Genomic DNA, 26,420 nt, shown 5'->3' with positions numbered 1-26,420 from the left:
TTTGGAAAGTGCTTGCTTTCTTCCTTGAAAGTCATTGATATTTAAACTGCAGTTTTGTAATAAGCCCAGTTTATTTCAGGGTTTATTTTGCCGTGCGACCAGACAGCCGCTAGTCTGCAGGAGCAACGAAAAACAGGAAAACAGAATCAAACACGGAGCCCTGAAATAACGTTTAATCTAACATTTGATTAAAAGATTAAATTTGGAAAATGTTATTTAAAGTTAAAACCAAATATTTAAAGATTATGTTTTTTTGTTTTTTTCCACTGTGAAGTTAAATCAGACTAAACTTCTTTTAGGTCAGAATTACAAAAAATATTTGTTTGCTAAATGGAAGAAAACTTGGCAAGATTTTTTTTTTAGATTTGTTTTTGCAAACAAATTAAGATTTTGTTAATTTTATTTTGTATAAGATGGAACTAAACATATTTATAGAATTGATCTCAGAAATTTGTTTGAGAAAACTCAGACATTTTCAGATCAACCTCAGATATTTTCTAGAAGAAATATGGAAAATGTTTGACTTTTGGAAACTTTCTAAACTTCAAAGGTTGAAAATGTTTTACTTTTGAAACTAAGTCCCAAATTTTCTTTCTAAAAAATTTCTGATTATTTTTTCTAGAAAATTTGAGATTTTTCAGTGGAAATTTACTCCTGTTTTTTCTTTCTGTGGCCTTAATACAAGATATCAATAAAATTAATAAGCATCACATAATGGTGAATTGAAATAAATTTAGTTCTTTTGTATTGTTTTATCTCTAAAATGTGGCTCTGGAAAAGTTGGATAAGATCAGTTTCTGATCACAGATGCATAAAAGATGAACTCCAGATGATGAATCTTGTCGAATGTGAACAGTTCAAGGTTTTAACAGTAGGGATGTGAATAATGAAGGCACTAAGTTCTTTATATTACAATGTTAATAAAGAAATAAACACACATAATCAGCTTTAAGTCTGAACAAAAACTATCAAACATCAGACAATATAAAACCTGAACTCCAGACAAACTGCTGAAACGTTTCCAAACAAAACGTTTTAAAAAACCGCTGGACAAAAAACAAAAAAACCAAATCCAACAGCACTATAAAAGTTGAACTAGAGATTCCCCCAAAATAATAATACAACCCAGAACATTTTTTACAATCATCTGTGCCTTAAAACCCAAACTAACCTTTTTTATTTAGTTTCAGCAGAACTTTATCGGACGTTTAGTATTTTAAATTAAATCCCCTTCTTGCTTTACTTCCTCCCTCCAGGGGAGCAGAACTGATCTGGGTCCAGCCCAAAATTACACACCTCAGACCCCAACACACACACCGACGCTTCCTGAACGCCTCGCCGTGCGACCAGACAGGGCAGCCGCTAGTCTGCAGGAGCAACGAAAAACAGGAAAACGGAACCAAACACGGAGAAAGTCGGACCTGAGTGAAGTTGGCCCCACAAACCTTCAAATTAAACCAAATTGGTGTCAAACTTTTGTGCTGCAAGAAATGTGTTTGTGCCGCTATCATTTTAAAGATAACAAATGTTTCCAGAGGTCATCAAAGGTCAACCAGGCCCCACAGATTTACAAAATCAAACAAAATGTGGCATCAGTCAAGCATGCTGCAAAAAAATCCCAGAGATTTGTGCTGCAACATTTTTATTTGTGCCAAAATCATTTTAAAGATTAATATATGCTTAGAGAGGTCAAAGGTCAACTGCAGCACACATTTACAAAATCTAAGAAGTATGGTGTCAGTCAACAGCACTAGTTTTGTGCAGCAAAAAAGTTTGTTTATCCCATCAAAATTAACAAAATCCAACAAATTTGATCTAAATTAATTGTGCTATATTTGTGCAGGTTTGTTTGTTTTTGCCACTAATGTTTTAAACGTATTAATTACAGATAATCAAATGTCAATCAACTGCACTGTTTTTGTGCAGCATACACTTTTAAATTTTTTAATAATTAAAATGACAGCGATAAAATTTTTTTGCTGCATAGACGTTTGACACTAATAAGGTTTAATCTGAAGGAGGAGGGGTGGAAGTCGGTGTTTTTGAAATGTTTCGCTCTAAACCTCCCATGATTCTGCCTTCAGCTCAGATCTGAGGTAGAAACGCTGCAGAGGCGACATAAACGAGACGTTCACTCAGCTGCTGCTTAAAGAATGACTGGCAGTCCTGAAGCGGCCTGAACGCCTCGTCGGTTTGGGTTGACACTGAAAAAAGAGAGAAAAGTTTCACCCCGTTTTAAAATCTCCTTTTGAATATAATGATTGTTTATGTGGAATTCAGCCGATTGAAACCTGACTGCAGCACAACGGCGAGCGTTAAAATGAAGGATAATACTGAAATTACAGAGTCTGAAAAGTGAAAACCCAAAGTTTGGTCTAAACTCTTGGCTGAGCAGCCGCCGCCGTGGGGAGGAAGCATGAAGCTCTTCCTGTCTGAAGCTCCGGTTTGTTGAACCGTTTCTCCATCAGCGTTTCGCCGACTCGCTGATTTGTTCCTGCAGGTGAAAACATTTCAGCAGTTCAAAGGTCACCGCCTCGCCATGGTTTATTCTCCTGAGTCTTTACTCTGAGAGTGAGGAGTGAACTTCAGCCGAAACGTTCCTGAGAAACGCAGCAAAAAAATACAAGTCAGAATTTAAAATGCCCAGTTTAGATCCAATTATCAATTAGTTACACCAAAAACTAATCAATAGATCATCCATACATGATATTAAGTCAAGCAGAACATATTTTCTTAACTTGCAACAAATGATCGAGTGTTCACTAAATAAATGCTGTTACTGCAATTCTTGTTTTCTTATTTTAAGTAGAGTTGGATTATTTGCATCTATTAATGCATTTCTAATATTGAAAAAAAAGGCTAAAAAGTTCAATCTGCCATGTTTAAAAACCAAATTAACTTTATTCTCATATTATCTCAACTTTAGTATTGTAATATTTTGACTTTATTTAGAAATATGACATTATTCTGGTATTATTTTGATTTTATTCTCGTATTTCTACTTCCTGTTTCTCTCTCTCTCACCCTGCTGCGCTGAGTCCATCGCCGGCTGCTTGCAGTCCTCGGCTCGATGTCCGCCGCCGCCGCAGTTGTAGCACGACATGTTTCCTGCCGCACGCTTCTGGCCTCCGTTTCCCACAATGCCGTGCGGCTGGTAGAACCCGAAGCCCTGCTGCTGGTCGTGTGACGTGGGGCTCTGGCGGTAGAGCGGAGGCGGGACCATCATGGGGTAGGAGAAGGGCGGGGCGGCGGCGCTGGACGAGGCGATGAGCGGGCTGAGGTGGAGCAGCGGCCCCAGGGTGAATAAAGATGGCTGCAGGTACCCCGCGGTGGCGTATCCAGGCAACGCCGCGTACGGGCTGCAGTTACCGCGGCAACCGCAGGAGCTGCAGACGCACACGGAGGCGTTGTGATCGGAGGAGGGCGGGGAGGATGTGGGCAGGGCGGGGCTGGAGGTAGACTGGTAGTACTGGTTTCCAGCAGCGTTGGCGGGCGGGGCGGAGGCGGCGGGGGGGTAGATGTGGTACCCGGCTGGGGAGGAGGACAGGTGGAAGAGCAGCGGCGGCTGGGAGACGTGGTGCAGGCTGTTGGAGGTGGAGGTGAGGGCGGAGCTTGTTTCCACCATCAGACCCACGGCGCCGCCGGGCCGCGTGCGGCTCGCCGCCGCCGCCTCCTGGGGGCCGCCGTCCGCCACGCCAAGCCCAGAGAACTGGCTCTCCAGCCGCGCCGCCACGCCGACCCCGGGCCCCAGGCTGAACCCGGCTGCGGCCGCCACGGCGCCCAGCGGCTTCGACCGGTCGTCGGCGCCCAGCGGCGAGGGGCGGGGCTTCCTGGGGGAGGACAGGACGCGTGTCGGGAAGCTGGGCTGTAGCGGGAAGTCGGTCTGCAGGACGCTGAAGGGGTGGTAGGAGGAGCAGGACGGGGGGTGGGGGGGCGCCGGCTCGGTCTGAACCGGAAGAACCTGAGCCGTGGGACGGGCCGGACCGGCAGAGCTCAACAGGAAGCGCTCCTTCTCCGTACCGCCGGCAGCGTTCGGACCTGAAACACAGAAACACAGCATGAGGAACCCTGATGGAAACGCAACAAATTCAATTTCAACTGGACGCACTATGGAGACACAAAGCGTTTGGAAAAATAAAAAATAAAAAAAATCCAGATTTTTTAAAAAATGAAACCTTCTGAGACCAAAAGAATGAATTAATGAACAAAAGTGATTCATTGCCTGGGCCTACTTACGGCCCACAGCGTCTCTGCTCCTGTCGAAGGCCGAGTCGCAGCAGAGCGACATCCAGGAGGAGCTGCTGTCTGTGGACATCAGATGAGGAGGAGGAGGAGGAGGAGGAAGATGCGGCACTCCGTCCACCTCCACTCGCAGCTCTCCTGCACAACAGTTTAAAAAAAAAAGGATTTTCTGCAGAAACCTTTAACTTTCACACTTTAACATTTCCTTAAAGCTTTGCTCTGGTTTAACATAAACATAATATCAGCTAATCCATTAGGAATAAATGTAAATGTTTAGAAGGGAAATCAAAAATAACCTTTTCTTTTCTAACATTGCAACTAACGAAAAGCACTGACGTCAGTTTTCTAGGCCAATTCCAGTTTCCACTTTTTGACGTTTATAAACTTTTAACATCCTGAGAGCCGTTTCTTCATGGCTCAAGAATTTCTTACATTTTCAGCTGCTGTGGTTCTCTTTCACATTGCACTTTCTCAAACGAACCCAACCTTTTGAGCAACCTGTTCCCCTCCTCGCCTGTGGTGGCGCTGCACCAAGAAGCTCTGAAGTAAACGACATGAAAATATCTGAAGGAAATACTGAGTGAAACCTCCTTCCTCACAAAATGCAAACAAAAAATGGAGAGGCTTCAGATTTTAGTGCTTGGAGGATTCTCCTTTGTTTTTTGGTAAAAAACCAAGTTCCATTTTTCCAGCTAGCACCAGATTCACACATTTGTTTCAGTTGTTTTTACCCAGAATGCTCTGCGCTATAGTTCGCTTCCTGCTTATGGAAAAAATCTCCAGTCCGCTTGGCATTCAGATGCATTCAAAACGCACCAGAATTTGTTGGTTTTGTAGGCGGATCAGAGTTTGCCTTTTTGGTCCTCATCAGAGTTCAGTTACACAGTCACACCTCCCCAAACGAACCGGACTTTCACTTCTGTGTCGAAAGCGAACATTGTAAAATAAATGTGGAGTTTGACACTGCAGTGCGAAAGAGAGGCTCAAAATGTAACAAACATTACAACTTTGGTCCCCAAACTAACCGATGTTAAGACATGCTTAAATGTAGTATTCTTTCTGTCTGTATTTATTTAAAAAATACAATCTGTTTTTGGGTGTGGCGCCTCTCATCGCCCCCTACCTGCAGTGGAGGTGGGGTGCACTGAGATTCCCATGTGACTGGACGGTGTCACCCTGGCGATGCCGCTGCAGGGTCGCTTCTCCGTTTTCATCTCCCTGCTGAACCAGAAAAGTCGACTTTTATCCACTAGGGGGAGACACCGTCCACTAAATCTGTCAGCTTGGTTCTAATTTAAAAACGTGGAAAAACTGCTGGAGGAAATTTCTATTTTCTGCTTCCTGTTTGAGCACAAACACACACATCCCCACCTGGCTGGAAAGTTGCTGATGCTGACAGATGAAGGAAATGATGCACAGGTTTGGACTCACAAAAGGGTTTTTCTGCAGGTTCACGTTTTTTTTTTTTCTGTTTCCACACACACATTTCCAACCCATTCAGTACATCTTATCTCTCTGATCCGCAGCAGCCGGTTAACCATTCACCATTTATGGACTCCAAGTTCAGCTTTTACACCTTTTATATCGGCGGCCGATCAGCCAGCTCGTTACTCGATAATGGAGTTCAGGCCAAAACCAAATGCATCTCAGAGCAAAGCAGACTGATGCTTCAGCAGATTACTTTAAATGTTTCCTGATGATAAAACAATAATAATCATTTTATCATCAATTTTTAGGAAACTTGACTAAGAATGACAAAGATCAGCCAATGTTTTTAAATACAGATACAATTTAAAAAATGGCAGTTTTCCACTATTTTAATTAAATAATTTCTATAACAGACACTAAGGGTACCAGGAGTATTTCTTCGGATCTATTTTTTCTTGTCTTTTGGATGGAAACCAGGGCTGAATCGATTAATAGGATTAATTGTGATTGATTATTTAAAAAACTGATTTAGTGATCGATTAATTAACTGGCGAATACAGACTCAATTAAAGGTCATTTGCTGAAAGTTGTAATTAAGCCAAAAATGTGCAGAAAATATATTAATTAAAAATCTTTTGTCTGTAAATTAGTTTTACCCAGAATTCCTTAAAAGTCAGTTTTAGAGTCACCCAGTTAATTTACTGTATAAAAAACAACTAAGCACCATTTGCTATGCAATTATTAATTGGCTAAAACTACCATTTGAGTTCTGGGTAGAACAGATTTACGTATAAAGAATCTTAAATGCAATGTATATATTTTTTGTATAGTTTAGGCTTAATTACTGCTCCGAGTAGGTTCTTTTACCACATGGCCTTTTGTGAGTCTGTATACTCCGGTTAACGATTGATCGGTTAATTGTTAGTCCCGATTAATCCGATTAATCGGATTAATCGTTTTAGCCCTGGTAGATTAACAGTGTTATTAAGCTGGAATACAGCCCTGAAGCAGAAGCTTTTCGGAGCCGTTTCCTGATTTCCTGAGACTCTTTTGCAGCCGAACGCGTCAGACAAACCGAATCTCCTGCTGCTTACTCTGCTGACTTATGAAGCTCCAGCTGAGTCTTGAGTTTCTTCTTTGCTCCCTGGGTCAAGTCGTACTTGTTGAGGTCTTCCTCCGTCAGCGCTAAAAACTGTCCACAAAAACAGGTCGGACATTTTTCAGAAGAGATTAGAATATTTCCCTCACTAATTAATGCAATAAAAACTGAATGTAAACAGACCTCCTCCATGGTGAGCTGTTTGAAGACTGGGTAGTACTTATGGAGCCGGAGTTTACGCAGCCAGTCCAGGATGCCGTTCTGCTCCGGCGTGTTGGGTTGATTCTGCGTTAACTGGGCCGGATGGGACTGGGAGCGGGGCAGGGAGGGGGAGTGGGACGCCTGCTGGGAGTGGGACAGGTGCAGCGTCTGCGTGCTGGGCGGAGGGTGGAGGTGGTGCATGGAGGGAGACAGCGGCGTGGGGGGAGACAGGAGGGAGGACAGGTGAGGCGGGGAGCGGGTCAGAACCGAGCTGTGGGTGCTGACGACGGGCTGGACACTGGCCACCCGGTACACCGCCCTGAAAACGGAACAGGAAGTGACTCAGGTTCATCTGACACAGGAGACTTAAAGGGGCAGTATCGTGTTTTCCAGGCACATAGCGGCAACTTTTAGCATAATCAAGTAACTACTATGTTACCTTCAGGTTTTATAAACTTGATATATATGTCAAATATGACTTAGAAGAAATTTAACTTCCTGTTGTAATGCCTTGAAATTAGGCCTCTGTCTCTTTAAGAATCTCCTGTTCTGCCAACATGGCTCCTCTATTAACCCTTCAACAAAGTTTTTACCAGCAATGAGAAGTAGCTCCTATAATGATCTCAGCAGATGTGCAGTTTCAACAGGTGTTTGCTAATTGCTGCTGGCTAGTCTGAAGGAACTCAGTGGGGCAGGAGCTGCACCTCGAAGGCGGAGCTAGGTCCACCCAGGCGTTTTGCACAGCTGGATGGTTGCCATGGAGATTACAGGATTTCTCAAACATGTATGAAAGAATCAAAGCAAAACTCCAGATTCATTTTTGATGATTAATAATGATGTAAAGCTTTTAAAATCTATTTTACATAACACTTCCCCTTTCAAAAAAAAAAAAGAAGAATCAGAGTCATCATCCTATAAAACACATTTTCCATCCCAGATCAACCTTCTACATCAGCGACTAGCTTACTCTTAATATAGGAAGTTTATGCCTTGAAAGCTGAGGTATGTAACTTTTATATAAAAGAAATAACTCCATCATTTTAATGCTGGACATGGCAGGATTACTGTTGGGTTTGACTAGCTGGTTTGATTTCTGTTTTCATTTATTCCATATAATGTTCGTAATAGCAACTTATCACGTAGAAAGAATATTTACCTGTTAGCTCCTCTGTACTGCACCATACAGCCGCTGTCTGAAACAGAAACAAAGACTTTCATCAACTAGAAACACTGAAAACCTCAGAGACATGCACAAGATTTTAAAAAGTGTTATTTCATTGAGGACATATGTTATCACATGAACAAAGCCGATCAAGTATGTGAATTTATCCATCTATAGAGTCGGTAAAATTATTACGGCCCTTGGATGTTTTACCCTTTTTACTGATTTTAAAAATCAATCATGAAAGTGAAAAATTATTTCTACAAAAATAATAAGTGTACTGCAGCTTCTTTTTGTTTTCATCAAACCAAAGACGATTCTTCCATTTTACCATGTATGTCTGGATTAAATTACCTTTGTATTATATTTTCATTTATTAGGAGAAACTGCAGTTGGCTTGGGTTGGTATCGGCCAGTCAAAGCTTTACAAAACTCAAGATTGTAGAAAAACACGCTCTGATCTCCAATCAACACCATTTTAAGGTGAGTACGAGAATATTTTACTACTTGGATTTAGCACAGAATCATACAAGTGTACCAAACAAGACTGGGTTGGATTCCACCTGCACAAGTTATTCCCAAAGAAACGAAATCTAAGGGAGCATTAACACTAAACTCCTGCAGAAATCAGACGCCTATTACGTCTTTCTAGCTTCATCAGGACTTCCATTCATTCTGCGCCATCTTAGTAGGTTAGCACTTACGAAATGCTCAGCAGAACCCAACAAAAAAACTTTGAGATCAACAAACAAAACATATTTTTCCTGAGAAAAAAAATATATGAACAAAATGAATGCTTTTGGGATCGACTCGCATGAGATGGAAAAGGAAAATATATCAGACAAGTTGCCTGGGATCTTATACTATGACAAAGTAACGACCTAATGAACTTGAGTACAACATGGAGGCGCTTCGCAGCCTGAAATCCATGGACCGCTTGCATGTTATTGTTTACATCCAGACGTTTTGCGCCTGAGCACAAAGCCGGAGGGGAAAAAGACGATTCTTTTACTTGTCATCCAAAGCTGCGCTGCAGCGGTAGAATAAATCTGTTAAGAAAATAAAACCTGGAGATGCAGGTTTTATTAATTTGGTGCAGTGAGCAACAACAAATGGAAAATAACAGAACAACATTTGAAGAACAACTGAAAACCATTCATAATCTTTTTATTTTTTTAAATAAATTAAATCTAGTGCACTTTTTCCATAAAAAACAGCTAAAATCAATATTTACAGATATATTTAAACACAATAGTTGGTTATTGAGAGCCAGTGGAAAGTCCAAGGAGCCACAGGTTGCAGACCCCTGATGTGACCCAAAAACAAAGCAGAGGAACTGCATTTATGGTGAACCATTCCTGCCATATTTCTAATACTCATAACTAGTACAGTACAATAGAGCTGAAAAAACTTTTCCCACTGTTGGTGAAAGAGGTCCTCTGTATGTAGTATATTGGAGTAACACACACACCAGTATGATGTCATCCCAGTCTGGGCTTCCCAGCATGCCGCAGTGAATTCCCACACCGGACCGAAATAGACCCGGTCGGCTCCGTCCAACACCTCAAACCTCTCAGAGCGCCGCCTCACCTCGTCTCTACGGCCGGCTCTTCCTTTTCTCATCCCAAACAAACCACACAGACTTCCTGCACTGCAAAATGCAGCATGTAGAGTTCACTTAAAAAAATATGCAAACTCAGTGCCTCAAAAAAAAATCAAGTTCTCCAAATTTAGAAATGTTAGTGGGTTTACACAACTCAAATAACTAGTATTTCTATTCTTACTTGAGTAAAATTTTCTACCCACTGAATGAAAAAGAAACATGTTTTTCAAATCACCAGACAGACACACACCTGCAGTTTTTGTTAAACTTAAGTTTTTTAATGAAAGAAACTGATTTGGAAAAATTTATTTTGCCTGATTTTGTTGTTTTTTGTTGTTTATATGAGTTATTGTCATTTTTGTCCTTAAAATACCAAAATTTGCGATAAACTTTATATTTTGGTCACAGGACTTACTGGAGGTGGAGCAGGTGGGGATAGCAGGAGGTAACCTGGTGGAGAGAGGAGACGCGGGGCAGCTGGGGGTCAGAGGTCGGCTGGAGGTGAAGAACAGCTGGACGGAGTGATGCTGCAGGACGGGGCCGGGCAGCGCAGCCAGACACCTGGGTGGAGCAACAAGCAACATGACAGTGGAGAGAGGACATGTAGAGATGTCAGGAAGGGTTTTTTGTCTCACTATCAATCAATCATGTTTGATTTACATCGTAAAAACACAAAAATCAACAACTGAAACATTACATTTTGCCAAGTGCCGTCATCACACATAAAAATGTTGACAAATTTTTATTTGATTATAAATCCAAAGCAACTTTTAACAGGTGGGTTTTCAATCTAGACTTAATGGATGCAGAATGTCGGTTTAGCCTTTTAGAAGTGAAAGTTGGGGTGAAAACAATTTGATGTTTGGTCAAAAGACTGAAACTTTCGAGAGATGAGGTTCATGCACTGACCTGGTGTCGACCTCTACGGACCGAGGGAGGAACGTCTCCAGTCCATCGTCAGGAAACACCTGAGAGAGCTAACAGAGCAACATTCAGCATGATTAAATTAAAACTACCCACAGTTCACTGCACATATCACTCTACGCTGACGATACTCAGATTTTTACACAAAAACCTGAACAATAATTTTACCTAAAATTATTGTTAGGTAAATAAATATTCTGGTAATACAAGAAGTCATGTCCTTGCTTATCCTTAATGCTTCGTTCAGTTAATTTAACAGGATTCAGTTGAAATGGCTTTGGGATCAATATGTATATAAGCTGGCTACACCATTAGAAATCAGCACCGAATCCCAGTAGCTACCATCTGCACCAGATTGTTACCTGGGATATCAGCTCTGCCACTTCCTGTTGAGTTCTGACAACAGAGGATGTAAAACCGTCGGACCAGCCCACCTGGACAGGCAGAGGAAAGGAGGAAAGCAATGAAGAAGAGCAGCAGACAACGATAAAAATCTACCTTATTGGTGTTGATCTACCTCAAACACATATTCGCCTCCGTTCTCTGGCTTATGGATCGCTCTTCTGAGCACCACCCGCTCAATCACAGCTGCAAGACGCACACATCAGTTCACAGACCAGTAAAAACACAGTCAGTAGAAGAGCTGTTCAACTAAAAGAAAGCTGAAACACACATCCCACACCAGTAGGTGGCGATAAAGTCAATATAACTGACATGCTAAAATACAGAGAAACAAACTCAAAAGCAAGGGTAAAAATTCCATGTTTTTATATGTAATTCTGACCATTTAAAATTATTTTCAAACCTCCCATGGTAGGTTTTCCTACCAGCTTTTTTATTTTTTAAAATACTGTTTTTATTCTATTTACAAATCAATCATAACTAACCAAATTTGGGTTTTTGACAAAAACATTTACAAAATAACCCCTTTAATGTCAAATTGACAATTCACAATACAAACATCCTCATGTTAATGACCGAAACGATTAATCAAATTAATTGATTATAGAATCGTCAACTTTCACAAATGAATCAAGACGACAACATTTACTTTTTTGACAAAAACATTTACAAAATAACCCCTTTAATGTCAAATTGACAATTCACAATACAAGTATCCTCATATTATCCTCGTCAATAACAGAAATAATTGATCAAATTAACCGTGATTAATTGATTATAGATTAGTTTAACATATACAGGCTATAAAAAGTCAATTTGCTGAAAGAATAACACAATCTGAGCAGTAATCAAGCCAAAAATATAAAAAAACTGAATGACAAAAGTTGTCAGTCTGATGCTATTTTGTTTACAGAGACTTCATGATTCATATTATTTGTTGTTTCTGTTTTGTTTATTTATTTTGGATATTTGAAATATCTTCCAGTTAGAATTAATAGTTTATTAACCTTTGAGAATCTGTTCTTGCATTACTATGCAAGAACAGATTGCATAATAATGCAATAATGCCATTACCATCATATTACTTGAAAATAGTTTCAAAACAATATTATTGTTTATTGCAAAAACGTCTGGGACAAATGTCCAGGAAAATTTGTTATCATGACAGTTGCCTAAAAATTAGTCAAAGTTTGAACAAAACTAAAACTACTACTAAGATTAATAAGAACTAAGCAACATTTAACTACTAAAAACCAGCAAACACACTATGAAAACAAATTAGAACTAAATGAATTAGACAAAAAAAATGAAACAAATTAAAACTAAAGTCAATGGAAAGTTATTGTGAGTAAAAATGTGGGTGTGGCTTTTTTATGAACAGATTTTTGGGCGTGAAGGGACAAGCTGCTGAGACGGGGATGGAGGAGTTTTTCTAAATGCTTCGGGCCGTTTTACATCAACAAACTGTCAAACTGTTTATTACCTACTGATTTTATTATTTTAAAGCAACAGATTTTACAGAGTAGCAGAAAAATGAAACAATCGGCTGCTGGAGAAACGCAGCTACACACAAAAAGCAACTAGACAACATGGATCTAAACAGGTTGCTCTCCTGTTTGCATGCTGAAGGTTTTATGTCGGTGACAGCTATGCAGTGTTAGCAGAGGTGACATAGCTGAGTGTTGTGTTACAGATCGGACGCCTGGCGTAAACTCTGAGACGCGAGCTGCTCAACGGGTCACTGATTTCTAATAGCTGATAATGGAAGACGTCCCTGTTGATCAGTTTGGCTTCAGAAAGATTCACCTGACTGAAAAACATGAGGTAAACAAAATAATCCAGCATGTCTGGAACCTAACCGTAAAAAAGAAACAAGCACAAACGTTTTAACAACAAAGTTATAACAATAAAATAATAATAAAAAAAACTTGTATGACAATACAGTCAAAATAATACAAGAACAAAAGTCATATTTTTGCCAGTGTTAGTTGTAATGATGCAAGAAAAAGTTGTAATATATATTGCCAGAATAGTTGCAAAAATAAAAGAAAAAAGTCGTATGACAATAAAATCAAAGTAATTTTAGAAATAAAATTGCCAGAATAAAGTTGTAATAATAAGAGAAAAGGTTGTAATATTATCCAAGTAAAGTCAAAATAATATGCAAATAAAGTTATAAAATTACCAGACTAAATTCTAAGTCAGACGAGAACAAAGTCATAAAATTAGTATAATGGTGTAATAATAACTAAAACGAGGAATGTTGGGCATCTTGTGGAGCTATACGTTGGCATCTGTTTTAAAACTAGGAAATACTTCATCTTTTAACAAATTATTATCAGCAGAATGATTTTGAAACGATCGTTTAATCACCTGGGTTTATTTAGAAGAAAGAATCACATGAACTGATCTGCTAACGTCAGACGTTGATAATTATATAGGCTTTTTTCATATTAACTTTTTTTTCTGGTTGAAATGGTTTTCCTGCTGATATGATTATCTTTTCATAATTAAATAAATATTCTTGTCACGATAACAAAATTTGCTGGACGATAAATTGTTCCAGAACTTATTGCGGTAAAAGATAATATTGTTTTGAGACTATTTTTAAATAATATAGCGGTAATAATGCCATAATAATTCAAGAAAACATTCTCAAACATCAATAAACTTTATATTCTCATGAACATTTAACACTGGAAATTGATTTTAAATATCTAAATTAAACAAAAACAATAAAATGAATGATGAAGTTGAAACCAAAACATTAGACTGACAAACTTTATAATCCTCTTTATGGTAGTAAGAGAGAAAAGAAAAAAAAGAGAAATCATGCAAATAGAAATTACTGAGCTTGTTTTAAATTATCAATTGATTTATTGATTAATTGAGGCTTAGGGAGATAAAAGCCACTTTTTCAAAATATTTTCTGTCATTTGTAATTTCTTTCTTTCTTAAAAACTAAAAAGTCTGAGTTTTTATTTTGAAGTCGTGTTGTCCAGCTCTGGCTGATGCTGATTCTTTACTAATAACTAATAATAAGTCATAACTCTTTGAAGACTTTGAATTAATGAGCTACAAAAACATTTATTCTCCCTTTGGGATCAATAAAGTATTTTTGATTCAAAGATTTTTTTATATATTTTTGTGTCTGAACCTCACTGCAGTTTTCCCGCCCAGCCCTGAGGGCTGCATTCTTTCTGCTTGTGTTCAGACGCAGCAGCATGCTGCAGCATGCTGCATCCTGCTGCAGCATGCTGCATCCTGCTCAGGTGTTGTTTTTAGGTCGTCGCTGGCAGCTGCTCACCTTTCACTGCCTTCTCCTGGCGGTTCCTGGTTGCATCCTGGACCTGCAGGGGCGGTGGAGGAGAGCGACGCTCTGGGCGAGGAGTCGGCAGCTCCTGGTGGACCGCCTGCTCTTCGTTTCCCAACGCTGCGCCGGATGGTGGGCCTGACCCCGTCGACGCCTCTCTGCTCTGGTTCTGGGGGTCAGAGGTCAGGAGAACACATGAAATATTAGAGTTTACTGTGTTTTACTAGATTCAAGAACAAATGACAACAAACAGAAGAATCATCAGGAGCTTTTAATGGATCTGATAAACATGAAACATGACAAAATGTTTGAGAAAGACACATCAGATCCAATAAAACCAAATAATTAAAATCAAATAAAAAATTCAAAGGTTCTGTGCAGTTTTTTTTTTTTTTTTTTTTTTAGCAATGTCTTTAGAAGAAATCTTTGTCCTCTGAATATGCAATACATAGTTCTCATGTGACGTCACACATACAGGAAGCCATCTTGGTAGGTAACTGCCATGACAGTCAGGCCTGTCACAATAAGAACTAACTAACTAACTAACTAACTTGCATACATACATATATAGCAATAGACACATGATCAGTATCAATAGATAATATATCTGATAGAATATTCACTAAACTGCACAGCATTCTGGGAGATGTAGGCAGAGGAAATGTTTTAGCTGCTCAACCTCTCACTGCAACTTTGGTGGCTTGAACTAACTGATTCACTCTTTGGTTACCTAGCAACTCACATTCTTTGGTTACCTAGCAACAACCCACTGGAAAAGCAGCTGTTTAAGGTTTTTTCACTGTGACTCATATGTTTAAAAATCAAAAACAGAGCCATGGAGAGAAAACTGGATGAAAGATTGAAGGCCACTCCATCAGTTTGGTAGCATTTACGGTATTTAAAACAAAAAACGAATAAAAAATTATTGATATCGACTGAAATGAAACGATCACATCGTGATAAGTTTTTCAGTCTGAAAAGATTTGTTTACAAGTATGTAAACAAATCGACTTTCAATGAAGTTTGGCAGTATTTTTTTCCATTATGGACACATTAAAAAAACTATTGAGTATTTTTTAATTAACTCATAATTGGACAGCAAAAAGTGCTTAAATTGGATTTTTTTGTTTTTACAGAATTTGAGCAAGACGAAGCTTAAACTGCAACTTGGAAAAAAAAATATTTTAAATGCAAAATATTTATATTTTTGTACAATTTTGACTTACTGCTGACTTACTGCTTTGACTGTCAGAATTTTTGAGTCTGCTCCTGTTAACAATTAATCATTTACTAGATTATTTGATGATTATTGCAATAATCGTTTAGTCTGATTAATTGATTCATCCCTAAAACATTACATTAGTATTTTTTATTCAGCCAGGTCCTAAAAGATATAAAAAGGTTGCAACAAAATAGAAACAGGATGTTTTTAGTTTACAATTCCATATTTTTCCTTTCATTTCATCTGAAAAGCAGATTTATCATTTTTTATAATAACTTGATGAATTATCTGAGGTGTTTCACAAAGCCAAAAAAAACATTCAGCTGCTAAATATACAGCAACGACTCCATCTCAGCAGAATAGAAACAAGATCTGAAATGAATTCAAGATGTAAACAAAGAAACTTCACAAACTTGAAGTGGAAAAAATGTAAAGTGTGTGTTAACAGTTTCTAAATGGAAAACTGAGATAAATACGTCAAGAGGGAAATAGCTCCAGTGATTGCAGCAGATTTCTTTCCACCCAGTTTTTTGCTTTTGAGGTTGATACACATTTGCTGAAAGCCGATCGTTAACATGTGGCAAACTTGCACCACAAGCTGTTTCCAATATAAACAATACCTCAGCTGGTTATGAAACACTCCCAGACCCGAATCCAGGACTATTGTCGAGTTCAGACACCAATAAACCTAATCTGAACTGGAAATGTTGTAAACTAGCTAGCTGATTTATATTTTTTTAGTCTTTCCATCCAAAGTGCGTCAGAAATCCCCTACTTAAAATGCTGAGTCATCAGAAATGAAAACCCCAGATACGGTACGTGCTGTTAGCAGAAATCATCCAGGCCGTAGATCTGAAAACAATTAAGAGTGCTACCGCCACATCCGCATGTTCCTGAGCCCGCCTGCCAGCAGCCTGGAAGGAAGCAGAGCTACGAGGTAAAACGGGGAAGAAACATTGGAAGCTGAATTAAAAGAAACTCCAGGAATAAATTTAACAAAAATACGTGGCCTGAAGCTATAAAAATCCAGATTTCTGGTACAGTAGCTCCTCCTTCCTCTCATATAAAAGTCAGCTGTTAATTCCCACACAGGCCTTGTTTTTATTGCCCTATAAAGCGCACATATAATGGGCCGATTATGCAGGTTTCAACTGGCCTAGTAATGTTGTAATATATTGCATATGCTGTGTTTAAACTACCGCATTGTTTCTGCATAAAAACCCCTCTGGAGTCACTCAGCATCCAGCTGCTTCGTGTTAGTCAAAGGGTAGGAGAGTTGACTTGAGAAACGGAGAGACAAGAGAAACACGAGTCAAGAATGGAGTGACGGCATGCAGCAAGACTCAGCAGGGGAAAAGAAGGACGGCGGAATATTTGGTCAAAATGGTTCAAATGGATTATTAGAGAGTTTTAACAGCTTTATAAAAACTGATGTTTATGCAGTTTATTGCTCTCAAGAATAAAGATGTGCTAACACAATGCAAAGGTAAAAAACACATCATAATTTCAACTCCAGGGTTTATCAGCCTGGCAGGCTGCCAGGATTAACCTGTAACCCCGCCAGGCTAAGTGTCATGTCTTTATTTATTTTAAACATATTTACTTTAATTGAATTTTTATCTGTTATATTCATCTATTTACATTACATCAAAGCAACTTGCTTTGTAATAAAGTGATTCTGATTAAAAAGCGTCTTTAGTGGAATGGAAGCAAAATGGTGCCATAAATGCTCTGTAAGTGAACTCATGCTGCAACTAAAGATTATTTTAGTAATCAATTAATCATCAGATAAATCCATTAATCGGATATGAAAATTGGCACATTCAGCAATCTTTTTATTTAACCGTTTTAAAGATGCAAATAAGGAAATAATCTAATTCTCTTTAAATAAGAAAACAAATATTTTATTTCCTATAAAATGCAATAATACAGCAATGCTTTAGTGAAAAAAGGATCAAAACTGGATGAATTATTCAACAGCAAATAGATTCTTTAAAACACAGTTTTGATATTTGAACCTGTTAAAACAAAGAAAAAACTGAATAAAAATATATATTTTAAACTAATATATTTTTTAACATATTTCACATTTCATTTTTTTTACATAATTCAACCGGTTCAGCCCAAAGGCACCACTGAGACGGTTTTAGGCAAAATGTTTGCAGAATTAAACAAATACCAAAATTTGCTCAAAAACTTGAAGTTAGTGCCCTTTGGGACCATTTTAAACAGTTTATCTGCAAAAAACAAAGTTGATTTGGGGTTCATTTGCTCTTTAAAGGCGCTATTACAGAAACATTCATCCATCTATCGGGATTTGAACTGAGGACGTTTTTGCTGCAGCACTAATTGCTCCAGTGCTACAGAAAAAAGCTGCAAACCTCATAAACTGAAGCAGAGAAAACTTCCTCAAAAACAATCTGACTGACTGGTGAAGTCATACAGACGATGGTGCAATTACTCATCTAACCAGGACGTAGTTAAAATCAGAAGTCACAAATTTCCCTCCATTTTCTCACCTCCCCAAAAAACCTGCATTTCTCTGGTTAACCTGTGATATGTGATGGTTCTGCCTTTAAATAGAAGCCCATCGGTCGCTTCAGAGCGCAGAGAGATGGAAAGACAGCCAAAGAGAGAGCATTTATAACTTCCTGGGGATTCACTGGAGACTCACACACACCACAGAGGGTTGATTTCAGCACTGAGAAATGTGCTGACCTGCACTAAGCAGGAGCCAAGGGCAACAAAACACTAAATACAAGCGCTCCTCTGAGCCGGGTACTTTCCCTGCTCCTGCCTGCGTCGGACCGACTACAGGCTGTAAAACCGTGTTTACGTCTGCATCAAGTTAAGAAACAAATTTAATGTTTTGCCTTTGAACTTCTCCTCTACAGTTGTTTTTCCTCCCATTTTTTGCTCCTTTGACCCTGTGCCGGATGATCCGAAGGTTTAAAGGAGCAGCTCAGTTTCCGGCATCATCTGGAAATCCCCTCCTTTTGCTCCCGCTGCGTTCTCCGCGTTTCATCACATCCCGACTGCTCGACCACATCTGGCTGGAAATGACAGCCTCCGCTCGTCTTTTATTAACAACATTTTGCTCCTGAACTTGCTTCTTTTCCAAATATTTCTCACAGCGCTGCAGGTTTTTTTTTCAGGGGATTTAAATAAAACTTTCTTCCTCTACCAAATTAAATGTGGCTGATTTATGACTTGTACAGAGTAACCAAACTGGAAAGGATGCATAATTTAAAATCACAAAAAATAGGCTGAAATGTTGCCTTTTACTTTTAATCTGAATCATGAAAGCAAGTTTAGAGTTTATTTTAAGTTAACTTTAATTACTCCATCTCAATCTACTGCTATGATTCTGCAGCTGCAGAAATTTGGGAATCTAAGGAAAAATTAAAAGTTTGCTTCCTACCTTGTGCCAGTAGCAGGTTGGCAGGTAGGTGGCGCTGGCGTTGGGCAGGGAGGCCTGAGGCACGGCGGCGGTCTGATGGTGGTAGTGGTGATGAGGCTGAGCGCCATAGCAACCAGCAGCTCCATCACTGCCAGCTTCTGCTGCAGCTTCTCCTCCTCCTCCTCTGCTGGCCTGGAAAAAGGTGGTGGTAGCATCATGCTGTGGGGCTTTTTCACTGGTACGTCACACAGAGGGGAAGAAGGAAAACTGCCCTTCAAAGATTCAACATTCCTTTAAATTATCAGCCAGACGGATGAAACGTGTCGAAGATCCCAAAATGAATTAATTGATTATTCTGATGACTAATCGATTATTCTGATGCAAAATAGAATAAAGATTTAAAAATGTTTTTTGTTCTGTTGATTTTTCAGTTAACCATTTATGCTGATTTTATACAACATTAGAAATACATTTAAAATACAAATAAACAAATTAGGGATGCATCAATATGACAATTTGAGCCAATACCAATAACTGAAACTAATTAATTATTAATACTAATATTGCTGTTACTGCCACAGCCATTATTATACATATGTGTGTGCGTGTGTGTGTTTGCATGTGAGTGTGTGTGTGAGTGTGCGGGCATAAAAAAAAGCCGTTTTATTACATTTTATGCAATAAAACGTTTATTGCCTTATTTAAAAACAGGAATTGAATGATTTGTTTCAGTAATGCACGATCAACATTAGCATTGGTATCGGCTGATGTTAGCATATCGATATCATATCAATAAGTAAAACTGGGCCAATAATATTAACAACTTATATTGATTTCCATCGATTTGGTCATGTGACAGTGACGCAGCAAAGGATGGTGGGGAGTTTAACTGAAGCAGGAACAGTGGTAAATAATGTTTATCGGCCACAACAGCAATACTATCAGAATATCGGTATCGGCTTTCCATATCATTGCATCCCTAACTTGTGTTTTTTTTTTTTTTGCATTATTCTGCATGTCTGACACTGCACGATGAAGCTTAAGTGGTTAAATAATATTTTGTGTTTGGGATCGTCAATCCAGTTTAAATTAAGGGAATTTTTTAGGGGAAGTCTTTCTTCACGGTGCAGTGAAAAGCCCCACTGCATCACTAAATTTTTTATCCGATTAATTTCCACAAAAATCGATAGAATAATTGATTACTAAAATAACTGCTAGTTTCAACCCTAGCATGGGGCACCCCAGGGCATCATTTTGGGACCACTTCTCTTTTAACATTAACACAAATTATTACATCTTATAATATCGTCTAAAACTTTTTTCTGCAGATGACACTTCTTCAAACTAACTGAGATAGTGATAAAGTTGTTTTGTTTAAAGAATTTTTTCCATATTAAGAACGTTGGCGTGAAAACGAGAGCTTCAGATGGTTATTTATGCTTTTGTCTTGTCCAGATTATTGCAAAACTTTTCCACCATGTGTCAACTGCCACATTAAGCAAACAAAAAAGTTATTTCCTGTATTAACTCTGAAAATATTCTGTAAATGATCCATATTTGTTTCAACTTTTATTTGGTGAAGTGCTTGGTGAGATTTTACCTAGAAAAAACTTAAATTCGTCAATATTTTATTTGGTTGTGAAATCAAATTTACTGTAAATTTAAAAGTGCAATATATAATGTTTGAGATTTCACATCTGACTCAAAGGGAAACAAACACCGACGTATCATTTCCAACTTTCCCATCTAAGTGTGTAATTTTCCAGCTGAATAAGTAACAGTGGAGGTGAGTTACAGCCTGTCATTGTTGATGCCTCACCTGTAATTAAGTACTGAGGAAACATGTATGCTTGCTTAACTCCACCTACTTCAACTAAAGACGCTTTCCTTTCTGCGGTCAGGTGGAGACGGCTAGACCTGCAACTAACAGTTATTTTAGGTATTGGTTAATCTATCAATTATTTTGATGATTAATCGGTTAATCAGTTAAAAAATAATCAGCATATTCTGCTGATTTCTCATTTAGTCCTTTTTTAAAAAATAAAATATTGGAAATACATTAAAAGATGTAAATAAGCAAATAATTAACTTCATTTTTTAAATAAGAAAATAAACATTTTATTCCCTAAAATGCAACTACCGGTACATACCATTCCGTTAGTTAACGTTTGATTATTAAAAGCTAAATAAATTCCCAAAAGTTTGGCCCTTATTGCTTGATTTCACAAATGCATTGTAGGGCTGACCTGGTGATTAGTTTTTGTATTAACTGAATTAAAGTTTGGTAGAAAAAGGTGCTTCATAGGATAGTGTTTTAGCAGAATTTGAACCAGGAGAAACTAAAACTGCAACTTTAGGACTTTTGGGAAGAACAGATTTACAGACAAAGGTGTTTTTTTTATCTTAAATGCAAAATGTATATTTTGTACAATTTTGTCTCAATTACTGCTCTGAATATGTTGTTCTTTCAGCAGTTCACCTTTTCCTGAGTCTGCATACTAGCTAACAATTAACAATTAACTGATTAGTAAAGTAGTTGACAATTATTTCAAAAATTGATTAATCCTATTAATCGTTTCAGCCCTAAAACATCATATTAGTAGATTTTTGTGCGTCTGGTCCCAAATGGCTTGGAAAAGGAGCAACAAAATAGAAATTTGATGTTTTTTGATTCACTGAAAAACAGATGCATCATTAATTATAAGACGTTTCGTTGTTTGAGGTGTTTAATCGTTTCAGCCGTAGAGACGAGTCAGGGTTACATTTCCTTTTAAGAAACTCTCTGAGAATTTCTATCCAAACTTTAAGATTTTGATTCGATCCAGCTGTTGCACCTCCATCATGGAGGGAAACCCATCTGTTTAGCTTTCTTCTTTAGCTCCAACTGTTTTTCCAGATAGTTTCACATTTTACTGGTTTATTTTACCTGCATTTAAGAAATGTTTTTACAAACAATTTCATATGATGCATTAAACTGTTTTTAACTTCCAGTGCCTTTAGAAAACCTGACAACCCCTCGCATTCAACACTGTTTTGTCGTCACTGTCACTTGTTGATGGCACACTGCAGGCTTCTCCATGAAGCTGCTTTCACTTCCTCTTACAAAAGGAACAACACTAAGAAAAACCATGAAAACACTTCAGCTGTTTGTAGAGGAATTTCCACAGAAACATAAAAACAGAAACGAAGGATTCTGGAACATGAGCGTGATATTCTGTCCCAAAGCAACAATAGAAATCACTCTGATTCCTCGGACTTCCTGGGAAACTGCAGCAAATATTCAGTGAAATCTATCATCAGTTTTTATTGGCTGTGCTCAGTCTGGTTGTTTGAAGATGATTTTAATCAGACAGGACAAAATTATTTAGATTAAAACCTGATTGAAAGCAGCTGGGTTTGAATCAAACTTGTTCTGACCAGACCCTTCTGTTCTCTGACATATTAAAGATCTATTTAAAGCTTAAAATAAAAATTATTTAAAATATAGGATCTGGAAATAACAGAATGAATCACAGGAGGCATTGACAGATGGATGATCCAATTATTAGATCATTAAGAGGAAACACAGAGAGATTTTGGACCGATAAATGGATAATCAGTCCAGGAAACACATTTTTCACTCTTTCTACTCTTATCCAGATGTGGAAAATAAGGAATGACATTCCATATTTTTCCAGACTTTGTAAGATTTCTCTGTGTTTTGTTCTGTTGAATATATCCTACAAACAATTATTTTAGTAATCGGTTAATCTATCAGTTATTCTGACGATTAATTGATTAACCATTGACACGTCCTGCAGATTTTTCATTTAATCACCAAAGCTTGTTTTATGCAATACAAGGAAGACATTAAAAACACAAATAAATAACTCACTTCCTTTTATAAATAAGATAAATATTTTATTACAATTCCCTTTGTTCCCACTTGATCATTTCTAGCATCTGCAGCTAAAAAAACAATCACTTTAACATCAACATGTGAAAAGTCCAGTTCTTTCTGCTCAACTTAACATCAAAACAGGATTGATCTGTTTATTATTTTTTGTTTTGACCAATTAATAATTGGATAGCAAAGGCTGATTAATAGCAGATATTTTTTTTTTACAGAATTTGAACCAGATGAAGCTAAAAACTACCTGTGGAGTTCTTGGTAGGACATATTTACAGATAAATAATGTAAATATTAAGTGCAAATGTCCACACTACTGTTTGGCTTTGGCTTAACAGGAGCTCTGAATATGTTGTTCTTTTGGCAAATAATGTTTTTGAGACTGTATTCTCCACTTAGTGATTAATTGATTATTAAATCAATTGACCAATATGTCTAATATCAATTAATCACGATTAATTGTTTCATCGATGGTTGTGTAACACTTTCTTCTCAACATTAGCAAGCTGTAGGGCTAATTTGTTTATTATTGTTTGGATGAACAGGTTAACTATTGAATAGCAAAAGGTGGTAAGTATAAGGCCTAATAAGCAATAAATCAATTAATCATATGTTAAATTAAAACAAGCTCAATAATTTCCATGTGCAGGATTTATTGCTTTTCTCTTTTATACCAAAAACTGGACAATAAAAGTTTTCAGTCTGCTGCTTTGGTTTCAACTAGCCCTTTGTTTGAAGGACAATTTTGTTTACAAAGGCTTTATAATTCATTTTATTTATTGTTACTGATGTTTTATTGATTAATTTTGGATATTTAAAAAGTCTTCCAGGTCCAGTATTAAGTGATCATCATTAGAAATTAAAGTTTATAGATCTTTAATTATGTGTTCCTGCACAATCATGCCATTATCATCATATTACCTAAAAATGGTCTCAAAACGACAATATTATCGTTTACCACAATTACTTCTGGAACAATTTATCATCCAGCAAGATTTGTTATTGTGACAGGCATATTTATGGATTTTTTCAACGTTTGTATTTTTGTATGGTTTTGACTTAATTACTGCTCTGAATACGTTGTTCTTTCAGCAAACTGCATTTTTTTCCTGAGTCTGTCATCCAGCTAATGATTAATGAATTACTAAATTACCTGGATTCATCACAATTAATCATTTCAGTACTACATCCTATTGAATCTGATTTTTTGAGCGTGTTTGTTTACAGAGAAAGATTTTGTCATTCTAAATGCAAAATGCATTTTTGACTTAATTACTTCTCTGAATATGTTGTTCTTTCAGCAAAATCCATTTTTGAATTTGTTTACTCCAGTTAATAATTAATCAAATGCTAAATTAGCTGGATTCCTCGCCATAAATCCTGTCACACTGAATTTGATTCATTTTTGAGCTGGTTTGTGTCCATAGGGACAACACCGACCTTTGACCTCTGCTCTCACCTGCAGGATGTCCTGGATGTGGCCCAGCTGATGCCTCAGCACCTGTTTCTGGTGGAAGTTGAAGGCCGGGTGGTTGGAGGCCATGGTGAACAGCAGCAGGAACTGCTCCTCCGTCCTGCCTTCGTTCAGCGCCAGCCCGTAGTTGTTGATCACCGTGTCGATGTGGGTCAGGGTCCGGTACAGGACCCCCGCGGCCTCCCGGTTGTCCGTGCCCAGCAGCGCCAGGGACACCAGCAGCTTGCTGCGGACCACCTCGTCCGTGACGTTGGTGAGTCCCGAGAGGTCCGCGGGGTTGTTGGCTTTGATCTCCGCATCCCGCAGGGAGTGGTAGTCCTTGCGGGCCAGGTCCTCCAGGCAGGAGCCGAGGAAGCGCAGCTCGATGGGGACGCAGAGGTCCAGCAGGCCGCAGAGGAACTCCGCTCTCTGGGCGGAGGTGAGGGTGGAGAACCAGCGGTACACCCCCTCTCTCTGGACGCAGCTCCGGCTCTCCACCATCCTCACACCTGGAACCACCTGGATCAAAAGAACCTGTCGGCGCTCACATCAAAGGGAGCGCACGCGCGCGTCAAAACTTTTTGAACTTTCTCCAAACTCCTGTGTTTGTTCCCGGCGGAGGGGAACGAGAGAAGAACAAAAGTTTCCTTTGTTTTCGGACTTCTTCCACAGTAATCCCGGCAGGGTCTGCTGAGGTCTGGCTGCCCGGACTGGGTCTCTATCGGACCGCACGCTTCCTCACAGTCCGGCTGCGGACAGTTGAAAACTCTTGGTCTCGTTCAAGCCGAACCGTGCAGAGACTTCGGAACGGAGCGTCCTCATGGTCCCCCGTAAACTGTTTCAACTGGGACAAAGCTTAAAAAGCAAACCCGGAGCAGCCTGGGGCTACAGCCTGCTGCAGCTGGGAATGGTATTTGAACATTTCAGAGACATTACCTCACCAGACGGGGCTCTGCACGCAGGTCTCAGCGGTGAAAGTTTCGGGTTTATTCACCGTTCAGCAAACTGGAAGTTTAATCCTGCCTGAATCCTGCCATGACTTTAGAAAGAGAGGGGAAAAAACAGCTGTGAAGAACATTATCCCAGCTCTGGGCCACGGAGAGGTATGGTTTCCTCTGATTGGCTGACCGGACAGTCAATAATGAGATCGTGCGTTCTGATTGGTGCAGAGGTATTTCCGCTGCCCGCCTTCTCCACATCTTTTCTCATGGCCTTCATAAGTATCTCAGATGAGTTTCTGGCTCTTGGGTTATGGAGAAAAGTCGTCTTTAAATACCGGTTTTCTTTATTTTTCACCAAAGAAATACATGGTAACTCATTAGAAATGTGTTTTATCTGATTGCTTTAGGCAGAAATGTAAAAAATATGGAGACATTTATATATTTTTTTTAAATCAGATTTTTTTGTAGTGAGACAACACTCCACTCATCCACTCATCCATCCATCCATCCATCATTTGACCAACCTCCAGAGGACCTGCTGCTCTACCTTGGCTCCCCCAGGTTGGTGGAGCTTTTGAGGCTCCCAGACAGAACAACCTGATTCTGGTCGAAGGCCTCCAGGATCCCGCATTTCTCTGGTAGAACTACAACTGAAGGTTTTACTATCTGACTCTGCTCTTTTTTTCACCAAAACATAATGAAATAACATCCAAACTACAGCAGACAAAGTCCCACTCTGTCTACATCCAGCTCCATACTTGAGCTCCTTCAGAACTCTAAGCTGGAGAGAAACTTTTAATATTTTTAGTTTTACCTATAACGGAATATTAGTCCGATTATTAACAATAATAAATGCATTGTTCATTTAAAAATGTTGTGGTTCACATCTATGTCCAGAAGATGGCGCCAGGTGTCTACAATGAAATCTAATCAAAGCACACCTGCTGCTAAAAGATGATTTACATTCTCAGAAAAATAAACAAGACTACAAAACAATACAATATTGAAAATAAAACGTTATTAATCAGATCTACGACATGGATTTATATTTTTCCCCTCACATCTACCTTTTTTTTAAAGAAAAAAATCTTCAGATGATCACCTTTCGTCTTCTATCGTCATTGAAGAAAAAACAAGCCAC

At 38.6% G+C, this 26,420-nt stretch overlaps 1 protein-coding gene and 2 long non-coding RNA genes across 3 annotated transcripts; 2 read left to right on the top strand and 1 right to left on the bottom strand.

Moving 5' to 3' along the window:
- The first annotated feature begins 1,672 nt into the window (after positions 1-1,672).
- Positions 1,673-22,009, top strand: LOC107836396 (uncharacterized). The gene is made up of 3 exons (XR_001662281.1): positions 1,673-1,758; positions 17,307-17,313; positions 21,997-22,009. It is a non-coding gene; the product is annotated as an uncharacterized LOC107836396 (long non-coding RNA).
- Positions 1,758-25,638, bottom strand: zcchc14 (zinc finger, CCHC domain containing 14). Its single transcript, XM_007553277.2, has 14 exons — positions 24,345-25,638; positions 19,018-19,188; positions 14,369-14,543; positions 11,177-11,247; positions 11,022-11,093; positions 10,645-10,712; positions 10,151-10,296; positions 8,127-8,163; positions 6,953-7,289; positions 6,765-6,862; positions 5,366-5,463; positions 4,237-4,380; positions 3,025-4,038; positions 1,758-2,600 (listed from the first exon to the last, which is right to left on the bottom strand). The coding sequence occupies exons 1-14, from the start codon at positions 24,837-24,839 to the stop codon at positions 2,545-2,547; spliced, it is 2,982 nt and encodes a 993-aa protein (XP_007553339.1). The 5' UTR covers positions 24,840-25,638; the 3' UTR covers positions 1,758-2,544.
- LOC107836397 (uncharacterized) lies at positions 5,470-10,228 on the top strand. The gene is made up of 3 exons (XR_001662282.1): positions 5,470-5,661; positions 8,513-8,615; positions 10,144-10,228. It is a non-coding gene; the product is annotated as an uncharacterized LOC107836397 (long non-coding RNA).
- Positions 25,639-26,420: the final 782 nt, after the last annotated feature.

This window comes from Poecilia formosa, unplaced genomic scaffold, assembly GCF_000485575.1.
Source record: "Poecilia formosa unplaced genomic scaffold, Poecilia_formosa-5.1.2 Scaffold55, whole genome shotgun sequence".
NCBI lineage: Eukaryota > Metazoa > Chordata > Actinopteri > Cyprinodontiformes > Poeciliidae > Poecilia > Poecilia formosa.
Note: the sequence above shows the minus strand (reverse complement) of the source record. Positions and strands in the feature narration are given on the sequence as shown.

Bases quoted from the DNA above. Each gene is read 5' to 3' on its own strand.
- zcchc14 (XM_007553277.2), bottom strand. From the start codon at position 24,839: ATGGTGGAGAGCCGGAGCTGCGTCCAGAGAGAGGGGGTGTACCGCTGG. The intron at 10,713-11,021 runs GTAACAATCTGG...TTGCTCTGTTAG, and splicing joins TGGCAGAGCTGATATCCCAG to CTCTCTCAGGTGTTTCCTGA. The intron at 10,297-10,644 runs GTCAGTGCATGA...TGCTCCACCCAG, and splicing joins TCCGTAGAGGTCGACACCAG to GTGTCTGGCTGCGCTGCCCG.